The 21,362-nt window shown below is 42.1% G+C and overlaps 1 protein-coding gene across 1 annotated transcript in view; it reads left to right on the forward strand.

The window, feature by feature from the left end:
• Positions 1-21,362, forward strand: part of GYG2 (glycogenin 2) — a 54,434-nt gene that overhangs the window by 26,593 nt on the left and 6,479 nt on the right. The window contains 4 exon segments of the mRNA XM_033206393.1: positions 1,294-1,420; positions 4,879-5,101; positions 6,532-6,732; positions 20,508-20,612. Of these exon segments, the coding sequence (XP_033062284.1) occupies positions 1,294-1,420; positions 4,879-5,101; positions 6,532-6,732; positions 20,508-20,612 (656 nt within the window).

The following is a 21,362-nucleotide window of genomic DNA, read 5'->3' on the forward strand; positions in this document are numbered from 1 at the left end:
ACACTCAGCTCTGCAGATGTGACATGAAGTCAGCCGTGGACCATACAGTCACGCCTCATTTAACGACAGGGATGCGGTCTGAGAAATGTGGTGTTAGGTGATTTTGTCATTGTGTGAACATCCTAGAGTGTATCTACACACACCTGGATGATATAGCCTACTGTATACCTAGGCTGGAGGGTAAAGCTTATTCCTCCTAAGCTACAAACCCATGTAAGCATGTGACTGCACTGAATGTTGTAGGCAATTGTGACCTAATGGGAAGTATCTGTGGTTCTAAACATATCTAAACATCACAAAGGGACCAGTGAAAATACAGTATAAAATCTGTGGGACCACCATCATATGTTGGTCTGTCTTTGACCGAAGCACTTTTCTGTGTTGCATGACTGTACTTGGCATTGAACGTGGGCTGGCCGTGGTGGCTCATGCTTGTAGTCCCAGCACTTTGGGAGGCCAGGGCGGACAGATTGCTTGCGTCCAGGAGTTCAAGACCAGAGTGGGCAGGTGGCTTGAGACCAGGAGTTCAAGACCAGCCTAGGCAACATGGCATCTCTACCAAAAATACAAAAATAAGCTGGATGTGATGCTGGCACCTGTAGTCCCCACTCCCTGGGAGGCTGAGTTGGGAGCAGCACCTGAGCTCAGGAGTTCAGGGCTGCAGTGAGCTGTGATTGCACCACTGCACTCCAGTCAGGGCGACAGAGTGAGACCCTGTCTCAAAGAAAAAGAAAAGAGCATGGCTGTGTTCCAATAAAACTTTATTTACAAAAACATGCACAGAGTGTAGTTGGCTGAGCCCTGGTAGAATATAGGGAGAATTAAAATGAGGCAACCCGAAGCAGGTGTTTGTTCAGATGGGCGTCAGTAGAGAGGAAATGTGCTGGAAGTTTTGTAAAGTAAAGAAAATACTGGACCAGTGAAGAATTGCCTCTAGGTAAAGGGGAGGAGTTAATAAACCCGGCAGAAATGGTGGGAAAAGCATGTCACTACCAGGGAGAATTCATTAGGGGACCAATGGAGAGCTTTGGACTCCATATGCAATTTTAGCATTCATTCTGGGGGCTCCTAGTGGAGAATTTTGGAGGGAATATGCACTTATTTTTATCAATGGCTTGGGTTATCATTCCTTTCTGAGAACTAAGAGAATGCGTTCAGCTGGCAGACAGAAGAAATGGAATTAGTAACCCTGAAGGCAAGTGTTTACGTTGAGAGCTTCAGGCACAGCTGGCGTTCTTGGAGTGGACCAAGCCATACTTTGCTAACCTGCTTTTATGTTTGCTCGTTATGTAGGGGCGGACCAAGGCTTACTGAATAGTTTCTTCAGGAACTGGTCAACAGCAGACATCCACAAGCACCTGCCGTTCGTCTATAACTTGAGTAGTAACACGATGTACACTTACAGCCCTGCGTTCAAGCAGTAAGTTCTCCACCCTGACGAATCCTGCCAGGTCTGCCGCTACCAGTCCACCTTCCCTCCTGGAAGATATACCAGCTGTTGGCGTGTTTAAAAACTCATATCTATCTATCTGCTGTCTATCTGTCTGTCTGTCTGTCTATCTATCTATCTATCTGTCTGTCTATCTATCTATCTATCTATCTATCTATCTATCTATCTACCTACTTCTATCTATCTGTCTATCTTTAGGTAGATCTAAAATATATTATCTGTATAGATAGATATCTATGTCTATGTGTCTATCTATCTAGATGTCTATGTCTATCTATATAGATATGTATCTATCTGTCTTTATAGTTATCTATATAGGCCTAGACATCTATCTATCTATCTATCTATCTATCTATCTATCTGTCTATCTGTCTATCTATCTATCTATCTATCTATCTGTCTGTCTATCTGTCTATCTTTAGGTAGATCTAAATATCTATTTATGTATAGATAGATATCTATGTCTATGTGTCTATCTATCTAGATGTCTATGTCTATCTATATAGATATGTATCTATCTGTCTTTATAGTTATCTATATAGGCCTAGACATCTATCTATCTATCTATCTATCCATATCTATCTAGATCTGGATATATATCTGTATACATAGATCTATATATCTATATCTATATATGTATCTATATCTAGATCTAGATATCTATATACATTGATCTATCTATCTAATCTGTATATCTATGTAGATATTTATCTATCTATATAGACCTAGATATCTATCTATCTATCTATCATCTATCATATGTATCTGTCCAGATCTGAATATCTATCTATAAACATCTATCTATCTGTCTATCTATCTATCTCTATCTAAATCTATCTAGATCTAGATATCTATCTAGATCTACATCACTATATAGATACATTTCTATCTATCTAGAACTAGATATGTGTATCTAGATATCTATCTAGATTTAGATCTTCATCCATATAGGTATCTATCTATATCTATCGATCTAGATCCAGATATCTATCTATATGCATAGATCTATATATCTATATCTGTATATCTATCTCGATCTAGCTAGATATCTATGTATATACATGGATCTATATATCTCTCTATATGTATCTAGATCTAGATCTCTCTCTATAGATTTATCTATCTAGATCTAGACCTCTATCTTTATAGGCATCTATCCATCTGTCTAGATCTAGACATCTCTCTGTATATTAATACATAGATCTATCTATCTCTGTACATCGTTTATATGTATACACACACACAGAAACACGCACACCCATATCTCGTCTCCTGCTTGCTGATTGCTATAAATGATAGGTAGTCAAGGCTCTACGACAGTGATCCCAAAGTGTAGCCCGAGGAACCCTGACCCCACAACTCTTTCAAGTGTCTTCAAAGTCATAACTACTTTAAAAAAAGAATTTGAAGATGTGATTTTTTTCCCTTTTTGCTGCCATTTTCTCATGCATCTATGCTGAGATTTTACAGACGCTACATGGCATGCAATGGGGTAATACCCTGAACACAGATGGAGCTAGGAGGAACCAGCTGTCGCCTCTTGGGAAAATAGATGGCACTCTTCTCACAATGATTTTTTTAATATAGAGATCTTTTTAATGAAAAATTATGAAATTTATGTTACTGCATAATGGTTTGTTTTTTTAAAGGATTGATAAATATGCTTTCTAATTCTCAGTTTTAATCTCGATTATTGTAAATATGGAGAAAGAGAATCCACAGGGACATGACCGGGCACAGTGGCTCACGCCTGTCATTCCAGCCCTTTGGGAGGCCGAGGCGGGCAGATGACTTGAGCTCAGGAGTTTGAGACCAGCCTGTGCAGCATGACGAAACCCTGTCTCTACGAAAAAATAAAACAAAACATTAGCTGAACGTGGTGTCACACACCGCTAGTCTCTGCTACTCGGGAGGCTGCGGAGGGAGGCTCACTTGAGCCTGGGAACTGGAGTTTGCAGTGAGCCGAGATCATGCCATTGCACTCCAGCCTGGGTGACAGAGCAAGCCTCAGCTCAGGAGAAAAAAAAAGAAAGAATCCACACGGACAAAGCTCTTTGAGTTCCTAAGAGGTTCAAGGGTGAGGGGACCAGAAACTGTGAAATTCACTGCTCCAGAAGATGTGGCTATAAATGAAAATAGAGAATCTGAGAATCACATTGGGAATGAATAATTGTAGAGTTTGCATTCTCTACAGAGGACATGGTGTCCCTAAGGAAGAGAAATTGATTCTTGGGAGTGAAATCTTGTTATTTTTTAATGTATAATCACAGATGTAATGTACAGAACATAGATATGTCATGTGACTTTTGTATTCATATTTCATGAGGAGGTGATCCAAGAAAAAAATGTTTAAAAAGACTCCTGGAGGATGGTGTGATGCTGAACAACAAAAAAGTTGGCAAGGGGAAAATTTTAAATCCTGTAAAAGAGAAAAAAAGCAAATTGCCTTGCCGCTTGCATTATCCACTATAACAGCTATTTTTTTTTGCCCCTGTCATTTTAAGGATATGATGATTTGGGCTGCTGTACTTCGCGTTTTTAAAAACTGATTTATTTTTCTGTTTTGGGAAAAAATCTCAGTGGATTGCGATTATGTTTCTTGATATATAGAAAATAAAATAACTGCAAAAACTGTGATTTTAAAAATATATTTTTATGCAAAATAGCTGCAAATGAAACTACTACTACTATGCTGATAGTATGGAGTAGTAGTAGTATTATGATGATATATTGATTTATCTTGATAGTAGTGCTATGCTATTATTGCTCATATATGATGACTGCATTGATAGTACTACTATATTATTATTGATTATATATTGATTACTATAGTGATAGTATTTTGTTATTATTGGTCACATATGATTACTGAATGAATAGTAGTAGTAGTATGTTACTATTGATTATGTATGATTACTATGCTAATAGTAGTATATTACTGACTATATATTGATGCTACATTGATAGTGGTAATTATTATTGATTATATATTGAATACTATCATATATTGATAATAATAACATATTATTGATTACATAATGATTACTACATTGATAGTAAGAATATATTGTTATTGATCATATATTGATTACATTCATTATAATCATATGATCATGATCATATTGATTACATGCATTGATAGTAGTAGTGTATTATTATTGATTGTATATTGATGACTATGTTGATAGTAGTAGTCTATTATTGATCATATATTGATACTGCATTGGAAGTAGTAGTGTATTATTATTGATTATATATGATGACTATGCTGATAGTAGTAGTATCGTCAATAATAATAATGATAATGGAAACCCATTGGGACAGTCCTTCAGAGGCTGTCTTTGAGGAGGCCCACGTAGCTGGATGCTTTCTGGGTGTCTTCTATCACATTAGAGTGGAAATCAGAATGCCTTCTGTTTTCTTCTCAGATTCGGTTCCAGTGCAAAGGTCGTACACTTTTTGGGGTCCACGAAACCTTGGAACTACAAGTACAATCCACAGAGTGGCTCGGTGTTGGAGCAGGGCTCAGCGTCCAGTAGCCAGCACCAGGCGGTGTTCCTTCATCTCTGGTGGACGATCTACCAGAGCAACGTGTTGCCCCTTTATAAAAGTGTCCAAGCGGGGGAAGCACACGCCTCTCCTGGTCACACAGTAAGTGGAGGATTCCCTTAAAACCCGTAGCTGAGGACGAGGAGAACATCCTTGTCACCAAGGTCTGGCGTGGTTTTTTCTGAAATGCCCCTTTTTTGTCTAAACACTGTATTTCATGTAAAAGAATACTGAGAAGCAAGTACCTTTGAAAAAAATGTTTATGTTTTAGCTCAAAATAGAGAATGCCTAATGAGTAGATATCTTGTTTTGATTTATAGGCCTGGTGCAGAAATAGGTTATTGAAATTAGCCATCCTCATCAGAGTAAGAGACACTCATGGACAGGTGGTTCACAATGACTGATTATGATGTCATTTGGGCCAACGCTTTCCACTTGAAAGCATCATTTGAGATAGCAGTTGGGGAAGTGTCTGAAGAGGATTTTGTCAATTTTTGATTGACACCAATTTGATTTCAGAAAATATAATGATAGCCCCTAGATGTGCTAAATCGTGGAGTAGCTGCAGTGGTTTGAATGTGGACTGCATCTGCCTCGAGAAGACCTTTTGCAATTAGGACTCAGGAAACTTTTTATTCCTAATGGCTTTTTTCACTAAAGTAAAAAACAACTTGAGCTTTTTTTTTTTTTTTTAATTTTACTAGTGCATTTGTACTAGAGTACCAGAGCATTTTTTTGTTACTAGAGTAAAGAAAACTAGAGTTTTGTTTGTTTGCTTTTGAGACAGAGTCTTGCTCTGTTACCCAGGCAGGAATGCAGTGACGCGATCTCAGTTCACTGCAACCTTCGCCTCCCGGGTTCAAGCGATTCTCCTGCCTCAGCCTCCCGAGGAGCTGGGATTACAGGTGCCCGCCACCACGCCCAGCTGATTTTTGTACTTTTAGTGGAGACGGGGTTTTGCCATGTTAGCTAGGCTGGTCTTGAAACCCTGACCTCAAGTGATCCACCCGCCTCAGCCTCCAAAGTGCTGGGATTACAGGCGTGAGCCACCAAGCCCGGCCTTTTTTTTTTTTTTTTTTTTAACTAGAGTATTTGCTGGTATAACAGAGTCTGCTATCAGCACATGCATTGCCTGGGAAGTTGAAAAGAATCCTATTTTAATTTTTAGTATGGTTTTTTATTTGGGTGGAGCTAGGGGCTACTTTTTAAGGACTGCTGAAAATATCTCTCACCAAGTGACACTAGCAAGTGGGTGTTTATTTGTATTCACTTCACAAACATTGACTTGCCACATATTTCCTGCTGGGCGTTTTGCTAAGTACTGGATTACTAAGTACTGGAGTGCATAGGAGGGAACTTTAAGGCTTAGTGTCAAATGGTTCTGAGAAAGAAAACATTTAGGACAATTATTTAGTGATTGCAGATGGGAGCTGGGAGCCCTGGCTACACAGGGCCCCACCCCACCCCCCAGGACAGCGGGTGAATTGAGGAGACATCAGGAAGACTCACTCCATGTGTCTATTTTTGTGCAGCTTTGCCTCAGTGATGTGGAGGCGCTGTGTGCAGATTCAGTATCTGGTGTTGGAGAGCCGTGTGCAAATTCAACACCCAGTGCCAGCGTGCTGTGTGCAAATTCGCCACTGGGGTCTAACCAGCGTGCTCAGGGCCTTCCGGAGCCGACCCAGATAGTGGATGAGACCCTGTCCCTACCTGAAGGACGCCATTCAGAAGATGTAAGTACCTGCATTCGTCACAGGTATGGTGGAGAGTCAGACACTGGCAAGCAGTGAGAGAGCAGAGAGAGCCGGCTTCCCTGGCTCTCTGGGGAGGGGAGATGGAGGGAAAGGTGGTCTTTAGTTTGCTGTGGCATTCAAGGCTCCTGAATTTATTTGCATTATGGCACGCCAAATCAAGCTCACCTGCAGAAAGATGTCTATGCCCCAGTCCCCAGGATCTGTGAATGTCACCTTGTGTGGCAAAAGGGAGTTGCAGTTGTGATTAAGTGAAGGACCTTGCGATGGGGAGGTATGGTCTTGGATTATGGGAGTGGGCTCTTAGTCATCACAAACCTCCCTTCAAAGAAGAAGGCAGACATGTGAAGGTCAGAGAAGGAGTGTGAGGCTGGAAGTAGAGGCCAGAGAGAGAGGGGACTGGAAGAGGCTGGGCTGCTGGCTTTGAAGATGGAAGAGGAGGCCACGAGCCAGGGAATATGGTGGCCTCCAGAAGCCAGACATGGCAGGAAATGGATTCTCCTCCAGGTCTCCAAGAAGGAACCAACCCTGCCGACACCTTGATTTTAATCCACTGGACTTCGGGCCCCCAGAACTATCAGATGGTCAGTCTGCCTTGGTGTAAACCACCCAGTTTGTGGCCATTTCTTATGTAGCAGCTTCAAAAAGCTGATGCCACATGGAGACAGATGCTCACTCTCCTGCAGTTTACAGATTCTGGGGGAGCCAGAGCTCGTTCAGGTTCAAAAAGTGAGCCTTCCATCAGTGCCGCTTCAACCCAACTGCCTGGCCGTGCATCCTGAGTGGTTTCAACCGAACCCCTGACTTGAACAGTGGTTCAAATGAAGATGAATTCCTGCTGGGGTTCAGTGTTCAAATGAATGTTGACCTGCACAATGGTGTCTATTGAGGCTGAGTCTGTAGCACTTTGTCCCCATCAAAGAAAAATGAAAATACACCTTACTTGCAAAACAAATAATGGAGGCCGTCATTTCTCCAGCTCCAATTTCTAGGCAAATACTTTGGAATAGTATCTTGTGTTTAAAGATTTCTTGGGGCCAGGCATGGTGACTCACACCTGTAATCCTAACACTTTGGAAGGCTGAGGTGGGACGACTGCTTGAGCCCTGGAGTACGAGACCAGCTGGCAACACACTGCGACCTCATCTCTACAAAAAAAGTAAAACAATTAGCTGGGCATGGATGTGTGCACCTGTCGTCCCAGCTACTTATGGGGCTGAGGCAGGAGGAACACTTGAGCCTTGGAGGTTGAGGCTGTAGTGACCTGTAATCTCACCAGTGCACTCAGCCTGGGTGACAGAGTAGACCACTGTCTCAAATAAAAAAAAAAAAAAAAAAAAATTCTTGCTTTAAATCTTTACCACTCATCCTAACAAGTTTCTCAACAGAATTATTTTGAGGTTATACTTGGGGAAGGGTCTGGGGACTGGGCTGAAGGAAAGTGATTCTCTTCTATATATTTCAGATAGCTCCGGGAGAGCTGTTTCTTGTTGCTTATAAACGAGTGACCTTTGCATTTTGCACACATTGCTGTGGAAGACACCACAGGCTTCACTGTACTATGGCATAAATTATGCTCTGGCAACTTTATGCATTAATAATGTTGGAGTGGTGATTTCACATTGACCCAAACACATTGAAAAGATGTTTAGGTTCAGATGGTGAAGACTGAGGAGGTGTACAATTTGCTTTTCTGGTTTTTCATTCCTTGTGGTGTGCCCTGAGCACGCCATAGCCTGGGTCTGGCCGCAGGACGTGCCTCATGTGAGTAAAGTCAAGGGCCTCTGCTTGTTCCTGCCGGAATGGGAGAATTCCATCGGTTGAGCTCTTACATGATGTGCAAAATGGCTGCAGTCGTGCTGAGCCGTGCTCGTATCAGGATGTCTAAGGAAAAATCGCATTTACATTAAATGTTTAGCAGGCAACCAAGTTTAGACTAAGCCAAAGAGTATCCGAGAATGCTGTGGCATTCAAGGCTCATGCTTTTATGTGCATTACAGCACCTTCATGCCCATGGAGGGGAACTCGGTCCCCTGTTGATGTTGTGAAAATAATTGAATGCTCAAATTCCTCGCCTAAAAAAGAAATATTATTGAGTGCTTCGGAAAAATAAATTTAGGAAGTGTATTTTGCCAAGGTTGAGGACACACCCGTGACACAGCCTCAGGAGGTCCTGACGACATGTGCCCAAGGTGCTCGGGGCACAGCTTGGTTTCATACCTTTTAGAGAGTCATGAGGTATCAATATGTTTAAGAAGTACATTGGTTCAGTCCGGAAAGGCGGGACAACTCAAAGTGGGGAGGGGGCTTCCAGGTCATAAGTAGATAGAGGCAAATGGTTGCATTTTTTTTTTTTAGTTTCTGATTGGCCTTTCCAAAGGAGGCAATGAGATATGCATTCATCTCTGTGAGCACAGGGGTGACGGAAAAGAATGGGAGGCAGAGACCCTAAGCAGCTCCCCGCTGGACTTTTCCCTGCTTAGTGATATTGGGGTTCCAAGATTTCTTTTCTTCACAAGACTCTATTGAGTCCTCAGAAAACGGTTTCAAACCATCTTTCTGATTTCTGGTTACGTAATTTTAATCTTATTCTGTCACTGAATCTTGTACATTAGTAGTTTTGCAAAACTGTGGCCTGAGGTTTCGCTGAATAAGGATCATTTTAAAGGATTGTGTTTTTGCAGATGATCTTAAAAGCATTCTTCTTTTTTTTCTTTTTCTTTTTGTTTGTTTTGAGATGGAGTCTCACTCCATCACCCAGGCTGAAGTGCAATGGCGTGATCTCAGCAGCTCACTGCAACCTCCACCTCCCGAGTCCAAGCAATTCTCCTGCCTCGGCTTCCTTAGTAGATGGATAAGCATGGGCCACCACATCCGGCTAGTTTTTGTATTTTTAGTAAAGACCGGGTTTCACCATGTTGGCCAGGCTGTTCTTGAACTCCTGGCTTCAAGTGATCCACCTGCCTCAGCCTCCCAAAGTTCTGGGATGACAGGGGTTAGCCACCGCACCTGGCCATTACAAGCATTCTTAAAAGTTTATTCTGGAGCACGGTGGGCACTGCCTCCTTCGTAAGGGCAGCCACCGCCTTTCAGAAGCACATGTGTACTCTCTACCCTTCAGCCTCTTGAGGGATTTCCATGGGTTGTCACAGCCCCTGAAAACAAGCTTCCCAGGGCAACAGTGGTTTTCCAGAGACTCCAAAAGTGAAAACAGTCAGGACGCTCCAGTCCCAGCTCCAGCCCAAGTTGTAGCCATGCCAGTCTCTGCAAAAACAGAACCGTTTCCAGAGTGAGAGCACTTAGCACTTTAGTTTCTCTAAAACAGTGCCCATCATGTTCAATTCATGTGAATCTCGATGGAATTGTTGCCGTGGATTTTTCTTGACATAAGTCACTTCTACTTTTGCTAGGGATTCATAATTGTCGATGAGGTGACAACTTAAAGAATAGATACGTAGCTTCATGTTTGTCCGTCCGTGAGCCACATTTCAATCAGAGCCAGTCAAGCCAAACCAAGGAGAGTCTTTCCCGTGGAGGGACTGGGGCTTCTGAGGAAAGCTTGTGGAGAGACTCATGATGACAGAATTGAGGATCATCCTGCCTTGATGTCCAAGGAGATGTGCAAAGACACAAAAGCACATTCATTTCACCCCAGTTAGGTGGTGTCTATTATCAAAAAGACAAAAAATAACCAATGCCGGTGAAGATGTGGAGAAAGGGGAACTCTTCTCCACTGTGGATGGGGATTAAAAATAAACACAGCCAGGATGGACAAGAGTATGAAGGTTCCTCAGAAAACTACAGATAGAACTACCACATGATCCGGCCATCACACTACTGGGCATTTATCCAAAGGAAAGGAAATTAGTATATTGAAGGGACATCTGCCACCCGTCCATGTTTTGCAGTTTATTCACAACAGGCAAGATACAGATTCAACCCAAGTTTTGTCAAAGGATGAATGGATAAAGAAAATGCTGTGTATAGATATACCATGGAATCTATTCAGCCATCAAAAAGAAGGAAATTCATCATTTGCGGCAACATGGATGGAAATAGAGGACATTATGGTAGGTGAAATAAGCCGGAAACAGAGAGTTAAACACCACATGTTCTCACTCATCTGTGGAAGCTAAAAAAATTTAATCTCACAGAAGTAAAAAGTAAGGCCAGGCATAGTGGCTCACTCCTGTAATCCTTGCACTTTGGGAGGCTGAGGCAGGATGATTGCTTGAGATCAGGAGTTTGAGACCAGCCTGAGCAACATAGCAAAACCCTGTCTCTACAAAAAAATACAACAATTAGCTGAGTGTGTGGTACTTGCCGGTGGTCCCAGCTACTCTCAAGGCTGACGTAGGAGGATCGCTTGAACCTGGGAGGTCGAGGCTGCAGTGAGCTGAGACATGCTGCTGCACTCCAGCCTGGGCAGCAGAACGAGACTCTGTCTCAAAAAAAAAAAAAAAAAAGAAGAAGAAGATAGGGAGAGATTTGTTAAAGGATACAAAATTACAGCTAGACAAGAGGAATATGTTGTCATATTCTATAGCCCTGTAGGATGACTGTAGCCAACAGTAATCTATAGTTTCAGATAGCTGGAAGGAGGATGTCGTATGTTCCCAAAAGAAAGAGATGATACATATTTGACCTGGTGGATATGCTAATTACCCTGACAGGATCACTGAACCTTGTAGGTATTGAACCATCCCTGTGTACGTCATGAATATGTACATTCATTATGTGTCAATTTTTAAAAAGTAATTAAAAAAAAAGTATGTTCAACAGCCAGCAGCCACAAGAAGACCATCAGCTGGTTTCATCCACATTAAGAGATTGCAGTGCCCGTTGGACATTTTTGGCATGGCTCCAAATCCCCACCCCATCCTCAAGGGGCAATATTGCAGAAAGGAGGAGGGTGGGAAAAAAATTCTCAAGAATTGGAGAATCGCCAGTTTCCAGGGCCCAGAACAAGACCCAGGAGGAGATGAAGATCACCCTTGCAGGTGGAAGCTGTCCCTGTCTGGGTAGTGCTGGGGACAGTAGGTGGCCCTTCTGCTGTCTGTTTGAGCATGAGCTCAAGGCCAAGGGTAAGGTGAGGGGAGATGACCCTCAGCTGGGCTGAGCGTACTTTGTTTAGGGTATTTAAGCAGTTCTCAAAAGTGATTGCAGAGCCTGTATCTCCCATCTCAGGGGCTATGCCCAGCCTCACCCTCCCTCCAGCCCACTGTCATGCCCACCCTTGGGCTTCAAAAACATCAATGGAAGATGATAGTGCAGGCCCTTAAATGAATAAACTGCACATGCACGTCGCAGAGGGGGCAGCAAGGGAGACGGAAACAGACAGATCCAGCTCAGATGGAATTTGATCTGTAGGAAAGTGATGAAGTGAAGGAGGGATCTGTCCGCCCTGCAAGCGGCCCCAGGCACGGCGTGAAGGGGAGGCAGGGAGAGATCACACTGGCCTCAGACTTGGACACTGAAATGTTTAGTTACAGCAGGAGCGGGGACGCCTGCATAGGTCATAGGGAAAGGAGGGGACACCCAGGCATTGGAGACCCAGTGTGTAGAAGACTGCGAGACCCGCTTAAATGTTTAGCAGAAAGGAAGAGAAATTCAAATAGAGAGATTCAGGAGTGGGAGGAAAAGGTGGAGGTGAAACCAAAGCTGTTTAAATACAGATGATCTTCGATTTACAGTTGGTTTACATCCCAACAAACCCCTCGTAAACTGAAAATATCTTAAGTCAAAAATGCATTTAGACCAGGTGCAGTGGCTCACGTCTATAATCCCAACCCTTTGGGAGGCCAAGGTGGGCAGATGACTTGAGCTCAGGGGTTCAAGACCAGCCTGGCCAACACAGTGAAACCCGTCTCTACTAAAAATATAAAAATTAGCCGGGTGTGATGACGTGTGCCTGTAATCCCAGCTACTCAGGAGGCTGAAGCAGGAAAATGGCTTCAACTTGGGAGTCGGAGGTTGCAGTGAGCTGAGATCACACCACTGCACTCCAGCCTGGGCGACAGAGCAAAACTCAGTCTCAAAAGAAGAAAAAGAAATATAAGCATAACCTTAAATAACTGGGGAGTGTTATGTTGGCTGACTGCAACACAGATACAAAAAACCCTGACAGAATAAAAAGAACACTAACAAAAAAGGTATTTTGGGCAGGGCACGGTGGTTCACACCTGTAATCCTAGCATGTTGGTAGGCTGACGCAGGCAGTTCACTTGAGCTCAGGAGTTTGAGACTAGCCTGGCCAATACGGTGAAACCCCATCTCTACTAAAAATGCAAAAATTAGCCGGAAATTGCTTGAACCCGAGAGGTGGAGGTTGCAGTGAGCTGAGATCATGCTAGTGCGCTCCAGCCTGGGCAACAGAGTGAGACTCTGTCTCAAAAAAAAAAAAAAAAAAAGCTATTTTGGAGTTCCTGTGTCCACATAATTTCATCCTTCGATCTCATCCCCCATTCTCCCCACCTCTCCATCCTAATGGAGGTGAATAGTGGGTTGGGGAAATTGACCTAAAAACATTTGTTATGGTCTATATATTTTCTGATGAGGGTATTTTTCTAAAAACAATGAAGTCTTCAGGCTTTTAAAAGGAAGGGGTTGGGGAGAGAGGGGAGGGAGAGCGTCAGGACAAATAGCTATGCATACGGGGCTTAAAAGCTAGATGACGGGTTGACAGGTGCAGCAAACCACCATGGCACATGTATACCTGGATAACACACCTGCACGTCCTGCACATGTATCCCGGAACTTAAAGTGAAAACAAAACAAAACAAAACTCTATTTAACAAAAGGTATGTTGATTGATTGGAGATTATTATATTACTGTCACATTTTCCAAGACAATATTTAATAAAACTGAACAAGGAGTTGAAAATTTGAGCTGTTTTGTACACTAGTTTTGTGACTTTGGATAAATCAATAAATATTTCTGAACATCTTAAAAAAAAAAGGGAGGGATGCTGTCCATACGGTATCTGATATATAGCTCACCCTCCGCGTCTATGGGTTCCGAATCTGTGGATTCAACCAAGCTTGGATCGAAAATATTGGGGAAAACAAAATTGCATCTGCACTGAACATGCACAGACTTTTTTCTCTGTTATTATTCCCTAAACAATATGACATAGCAAGTATTAACATAGCATGTGCATTGTAATAGGTATGGTAATTAACCTAGAGATGATTTAAAGTCTGTGGGAATATGTGCATTGGTTATGTGCAAGCACAGTTCCATCTTGTATCAGGGACTTCAGCATCCGTGGGTTTTGGTCTCCCCAGGAGGTCCTGGAACCAATCCTCTATGGATATCAGGAGAAATTGCATTTCATTAATTCGCACCCCAGGTGGTCTTTGAAATGAGTTGTGCAACATCACTGTCACCTGCTGTCCATTTACTGAGTTACTCTGGGTATTTTATTTAGGGGAGCTGAAACACAGATTTAAAAATAAAAGGTTATTTTCATAAATCGCAATAACGTCATAAAAGCTGAGTGTGCGTCTGGGGCTCTTTAGTCCAGTAGCTACTTTGGTATATATATTGATGGCAAGGTTGACATGTTTTGGTTTTGTTGTTGTTGTTTTTGAGACAGGGTCTCGCTCTGTTGCCCAGGCTGGAGTGCAGCGGCACGATCTGGGCTCACTGCAGCCTTGACCTCCTGGACTCAACTGATCCTCCCACCTCCTCCCAGGTAGCTGGGACTACAAGAGGTGCCACCACGCCTGGCTGATAGTTTGTATTTTTTGTAGAGATGGGTTTCACCATGTTGCCCGGGCTAGTCTTAAACTCCTGGGCTCTAGTGGTCCGCTCATCTTGGCCTCCCAAAGTGTTGAAATTACAGGCGTGAGCCACTGTGTCTGCCCCAGATCTGTGTTTTTAAAAGTAAAGCTGAATATTAATTTTTTCCACATACATTAATGTATTAAGGAAAAAGTTGCAATTAGTTATCTTCTCCAGTGTTTTGTCTTCCAGTATTTGGGGTAGGGAAATGTAGTCAATTAAAAGATCACAGATGTCCTTCAGTTTTTTTTTAAACTATCAAGGTTTTTTACTCTTGTTGTAGCACATCTTATTTTATTTATAATATACTTTTTTGTTGAAGTATGCCCTACTTTTTTTTTTTAATTAATTTATTTTTTGAGACAGAGACTCACTCTGTCATCCAGGCTAGAGTGCACTGGTGCGATCTCGGCTCACTGAAGCCTCCGCCTCCTGGGTTCAAGCAATTCTCCTGCCTCAGCCTCCCAAGTAGCTGGGACTACAGGCACCCGCCACTACACCTGGGTAATTTTTTGTATTTATAATAGAGCCGGGTTTTCAGCATGTTGGCCAGGCTGGTCTCGAACTCCTGACCTCAGGTGATCTACCTGCCTCAGCCTCCCAAAGTCCTGGCATTACAGGCATGAGCCACCACGCCCTGCCTCTACTGACATGTGTAGAACCGTTGACTGTGTCCCATATATCTATGACACAGTTATCTGCATTTTCTGTCAATCTTTCTCCCTATACTTCAGTCTACTGACTTATTTTCTAGTTAACTGATCTCTTTGGCTATCTCTAATCTGTTGTTAAACCCACATTCTAGTTTCAGTTATTATGTTTTTAGTTCAAATTAACATCAGATTTTTAGTTCAAATTAACATCAAGTTAACATCAACGTAGTTTCAATACTACCTTGAATATTTTTATCTTTTTTCCCACTTTATTTAAGGTATTTCTCACATTTAATTTTAGTCCATGTCTGATAAATTACGTATCTGGGTGGTTTCTGGTGGGTTTGGTTTTGTTGTTTACTTTTGTTTGCTCTTAATTTTCACTCATGTGGTCTTTTCTTGTTGTGTGATAGTTAATTTTTAAATTGACAACCAGACAGGGTAAATGAAAAAAAATTGCAAAGACAATTTGTAGCTCTGAATCAAATTATAACCCAAAGAGGATTTTTTTTTTTTTAATTCATGTGATTTGATGTGATTTGTTCATACCCTGAGGTAGTTTGGCCAGACCCTATCTGGGGCTGAGCTGGAGGGAAATTGGGCTTCAGTGTTTGTGAAGACAGTCTATTTCTGGTTCTCCTTTCAACGACATCACAAAAAAAAGCTTGTGGTGTGTACCAGGGTCCCTCGTTTGTCCTGATTATTAATAGTTATGGGCCCCTCAGCCTCCTGGCACTGCTGGCAACTCTACTTAGTTTCTCAGCTTCCCAGCCTCTTATTTGCCCTGAGTGGAAGTAAGGTACCAAATGTAATGTTTACTTCTTCTGTTTGTCTCTGATATCTTCACTCTTAATTTTGTGCTGCTTTAGTAGCTCTCTGATGTACTTAAAAAACAAAATTGTAGGCCAGGTGTGGTGGCTCACACCTGTAATGCCAGCAATTTGTGAGGCCAAGGCAGGCAGACCACCTGAGGTCAGGAGTTCGAGACCAGCCTGGCCAACATGGTGAGACCCCCATCTCTACTAAAAATACGAAAACTAGCCAAGCGTGGTGGCAGGTGCCTGTAATCCCAGCTACTCGGGAGGCTGAGGCAGGAGAATCGCTTGAACGCAGGAGGGAGATGCTGCAGTGAGCTGAGATGGCGCCACTGCACTCCAGCCTGGGCAACAGCGAGACTCTGTCTCAAAAAAAAAAAAAAAAAAAAAAAATTCTATATACATTATTTGTGCAGCCTTTTTAGGTATTTTTGGCAGAAGACTTAGTGTGAAACAACAGCTTCACAATTGCTGAAAGTGGAAAAAAGCTCATTTCAGTTCCTGAGCTGATACATATATATTTGTATTTTTAGCATTTACCACCTCCGGCAGTAATAACTTTCACAAATGTATAGCCCATAAGGCAAAGGAGTGCTTCCTTTTTTGCTGTGAATGTTATCTCCTTGGATTGTGTACTGGAACATTCTGTGTCTGTTGTCTATCTATTCCCTGCCTCGTCTGCCTTTACGATGTCCTCTCTCAGCTTTCATCTTCCCAGACGGAGCATTTTGTTTTACGCATCTCTGCATATCTCAGCCTCTCTCTCCAATGAGTTGAGAATTCTTCTCTGGCCTGCCTCCAGTTTCAGAGTCTCTTCTTTCAAGGTGACCCCATCTTCATCAGGCTTTTAGGGGATTAAATCAGTAGAACAGTTATTACCTAAGGATAAAAAGAAATGCAGTTTGTAAAAGTCACATTTTATATTCATGCGTTCACAAGCTTGCCAAAAATGTTCTTAAGAGCAGACTTTGAGATTGCTGCATTCTCATCTTAAAATTTCTCTCTGCATGATACGCAAGGAGGAAGTTTCTACTTTTTACTAGTAAAAATAATGGCCATATTTATTCATAAATGTTGGTTTATGTTTCAGTCGTTAATATTAATTGTTAAGTAAGCCTGTGGGTCTTGATTAGAAACATTAGCAAGGGCTGGCTGAGCTTCCTCTCTTCCTCGTTTGAATTCCTAAGATTAACACATCTGCAGAAGGCAAGCTGAAAACGTCCATCATTATTTCATCCTTTGTAATCAAACATATAACCGGGAGTTAAATCCCTTCCAAGGAAGGATTATACTTCATGATCGGCCCCATGGAACTTATTTATGTGTTTATTGTTGGGAGAAATTAGATTACAGAAACAGATTGACATTTTCCCTAATCCAATTTAAGGAGTTGTGTTTTGAGCACTTCTTCTTTGCCTGTCTGGCTGCTTCATTTATCCATCACAATAAGTGTCTGTGCGACATCTCACTGAAAGCCCCATGACTCAGTGAGTCATTTCTCCAGGTCCTTTTCCTTGATGTGTCAGTATTCAAATCCAGGACATCCCTCTACCAGCCCTGGTTGAAGAAAGAAATTATTCATTTTTATGGGATTCTTATGGTTTATGATAATACAGTTATTGCATTCATCATTTTTTCCCAAGACCCATTCTGGTGTTTTGCAGACCCTGGAAAATCATGTACATTGCATACAGCCGAAGGGCAAGGCTTGGCGGACACAGAGGCACATACCCAAATCCCGCTCTCTCACTTGCTAGCTCTCGTGTGCTCTCATATGTTGGACAGTATCTCTGCCTCCAGATTAAACTTTGCAGCAGTAAGAGGGAAGGCTCAACCTGTCTGCCTCATAGGGCTGTGGGGATTAGAAGGAATCATGGCTGAGAAGCTTATGAGTGTCATTCAGCACCCAGCCATGAGCATCTACTAAAAAAGGAGTCCTGTTATCATGGTTGTCTGATGTCTTTGACAACTTAGAATTTTGTATTACACCATAATTCTTAGAACTTAATTTTATGTTTGGATTTTATATACATAGCTGAGATCTGAAAGAAGAAGCCCATATTTTATTTAATGTCAATTTTAAAAAATTTCTCTCCAGCTGTATTGAGGTACCACTGACAAATGAAAATTGGTATGTATTTAAGGAGTACAATTTGATGCTTTGTTGTATGTGTACATTGTGAAACAATCACTGCATCAAGCTAATTAACATTTTCGTCACCTCACATGAATGCTGTTTTCTCCTCCTCCGCCTCCTCCCCCCCTCCTCCTCCTCCCCCCCCCCTCCTCCTCCTCCTCCTCCTCCCCCTCATCCCCTGCTGCCATTCTTGGTAATGAGAACATGTAAGATCTACTCTCATAGCAAATTTTAAGTATACAATCCTATATTGTTAACTGTGGTCACCATGCTGTATGTTAGATCCCCAAAACTTATTTATCTTGTATAACTAAAACTTCATATTCATTCTTTCACTAACATATCTTCATTCTAAGCTCCCCACACCAGCCCCTGGCAACTACTGTTCCACTCTTTTCTTCTGTGAGTTATTTAAATTGCGCTTTCATAGGCTGGGCATGGTGACTCTCACCTGTACTCCCAGTACTTTGGGAGGCCGAGGCAGGCAGATCACTTGAGGTCAGGAGTTCAAGACCAGACTGGCCAACATGGTGAAACCCCGTCTCTACGAAAAATACACAAAAAAATTAGCTGGGTTTGGTGATGCATGCCTGTAATCCCAGCCACTCGGGAGGCTGAGGCAGGATAATCACTTGAACGCGGGAGGCAGAGGTTGCAGTGAGCCGAGATTGCACCACTGCAGTCCAGCCTGGGTGACTGTGTCTCAAAAGTAAGTAAGTAAGTAAATAAATAAATAAATAAATAAAATAAATTGCACTTTCGTGATTATGAGTTAAAATAGTCAAATTTTTTAAAAAGTTCATGATTACAGTGTTCTCTTTTACATCTTAAAGTTTCACTAAATCCCACTACTAATGACTTTTGGGAGTGTCCAGTTTTTATACCTTTTTTCTATTTCTGTGCTCCTGTTCCTCTGCCTTAGGGCATTGCACATGCTGATCTGCTTTCATGTGCATTTTTCAGCATGTTCTTCTTCTTACTGCATTTCCAGTCATTCTACATCATTGGCTTCTACTCATCCTTCAGGCTTCATTTTAGATACTACTCCTCCAGGAGTGTCTCCCCCTTTAGACCAGGTGAGGTCTCTTGATAACATTTTCTTTCCTAGAATTGATAACCATTTTCTTTCCTAGAATTTCTCATGGCTTGCCATTTTGTATTTGTTATTTGTTGATTTTCTGTCTTCTTTGACAGTAAGCTTCATGAAGTGCCGATCGTATCTGTATAGGCCACTGTTTAATCTTCACTACCTACCACTCCATAAACACCTGTGAAATGCATACATTCATGCCTCAATTAGGAGAATGAACTGGACATTCTCCTAAAAGGGAATGCTAGGATCAGAAATTTGGGAGCTGAGTATCCAAGTGACTGATCTCCACCCCAGCTGACATCACTCAAAATCTCTAGGACCATGGCCTGGGAGTCTGCATTTGAAGGATTACAATTCTCTTAAGTTGGCCTGGTGCAGGCAACAGGGGCTCATGTTGAGGCTCAACCCTATCCACCCCCAAGAATTCCACAGGATGTCAGTATTCTGTGATCTCTGTTGCTCACACTCATTAAGCTAACTGCTTTGTGACCTGACCTGATGGGGGCCCCAGTGTTTGGACACAGGTTTGCTTCTTGACCCTGTGTTTGTCAAGGTAGGCTAGCTGCTATAACAAACAGCCCCCAATATGTAAAAGTTTATTTCTTATTTGTATCACAGCCAGCTGGGGTGGCCAAGGTATCCTCTACTCCATGCAGTCTTTCAGGGATCCAGGATGCTCCTATTGTGTACCACCTTCTAGGGCAGCTCTTCTCAAGTGAGACTCCTTGGGAGGATTAGGCACTGTTGCTGATGGCAGCCATTGTACATAATGCATTAAGTTATCTCCTCCACATCTAGAATGGTGTTACATATGGACCATCCTTGGGAGAGTTGAGAGAAGAGTCACCTGATTTGTTCTCTGTTTGGTTTTATTTTCTTTTGGAGACCCAGTTCAGAGAGGGTGGAGGGATCTTGTTTTTCACCTGGCTGGTGGAAGAAGAGAGGATAGGAATATCTTATTCCTGTCATTGCCCAGCCTAGAGGTGACTCACATCACCTCCTCGCGTTCACTCAATCTGCTTGTGAGAATCACTTCCATGGTCCTGTCCAGGTGCAAGGAGATCACAAAATGCACTTGGACATTAGCCCGAGAAGAAGAAGAAGAAACGAAGACAGGTATTGGTGAGCATGTCACCTTGCCCCAGACCTATCTCGTATCAAGTTGTATTTGCACCATGGAGGCAGAAAAAAATAGAGTGGGTGTTTTCAATTAAGTTGCATTTATTTGCACGAAGGTTTGACTTAACTTGCCTTTGCTCTTTCTTTATAACAGATGATAGATTGTCCTGAAATTGAGACTCCTGCCGTGATAACGTGTGACCCACTGTCCCAGCCTTCCCCTCAGCTTGCAGACTTCACAGAGACTGAAACCACCTTGGTATTCCTCATCTATATGACCTACACATGGCCAGCTCTCTTATTGCTTGTTATTTTCTCACAGTGTCTATCGCCATTACATACCAGTGGGGGCCATATGCTTTTAAAAATTCCTCCCATTTTCTTTTTTGAATGGTTTCTCCCACCTGGAATAAGTTGTGTTGTAATTAGTCTATTTCTCTATTATGCAGGTGGATAAGGAATCTGGCTGTCTTTTCGAACTTACTGTGGGGTTTTCTTTTTGGTCATTTTGTTATTCTCTTCCACTTTGCTTAAAAAAATTAGTAAGAAAAAGATACAGCATCAAGATGTCATCTATGTCTCCATTAATTTTTTAAAACTTTTGATAGGACTTGCACCATGTCTAAAATCAATATTCCATGACTATGGATTTTATTTTAATTCTTTTTTTCCCTAAATTTACCCTTATGAATCTGGGCTTTTATTGCCACATATCACCAGAAAAGTGGCTTTATGGACACCCCCCCTTTTTTTTTTTAACTCTCAGAGAGACTATCTTAGTAAAATGCTTCTGTAGGCATTTGGTATAAACCAGTCAAATCTCGCTCTGAAAATTTAACTTTCAGGAATTGCATAAGAACTTGTAGCATCTCCTCTTGTCTGAGACGTAGTGGATGGCTCAGAAAAAGTGAGGGGAGAGAAGGTGAGCTATTTTTAGCATTCCCAGAAAAAAAGATCGAGCGCAGCCCATTAATTTTTTTAAAAAAATTAATTATAGGGCCGGGTGTGG

This window comes from Trachypithecus francoisi, unplaced genomic scaffold (assembly GCF_009764315.1).
Source record: "Trachypithecus francoisi isolate TF-2019V2 unplaced genomic scaffold, Tfra_2.0 Contig00236, whole genome shotgun sequence".
Taxonomy (NCBI): domain Eukaryota; kingdom Metazoa; phylum Chordata; class Mammalia; order Primates; family Cercopithecidae; genus Trachypithecus; species Trachypithecus francoisi.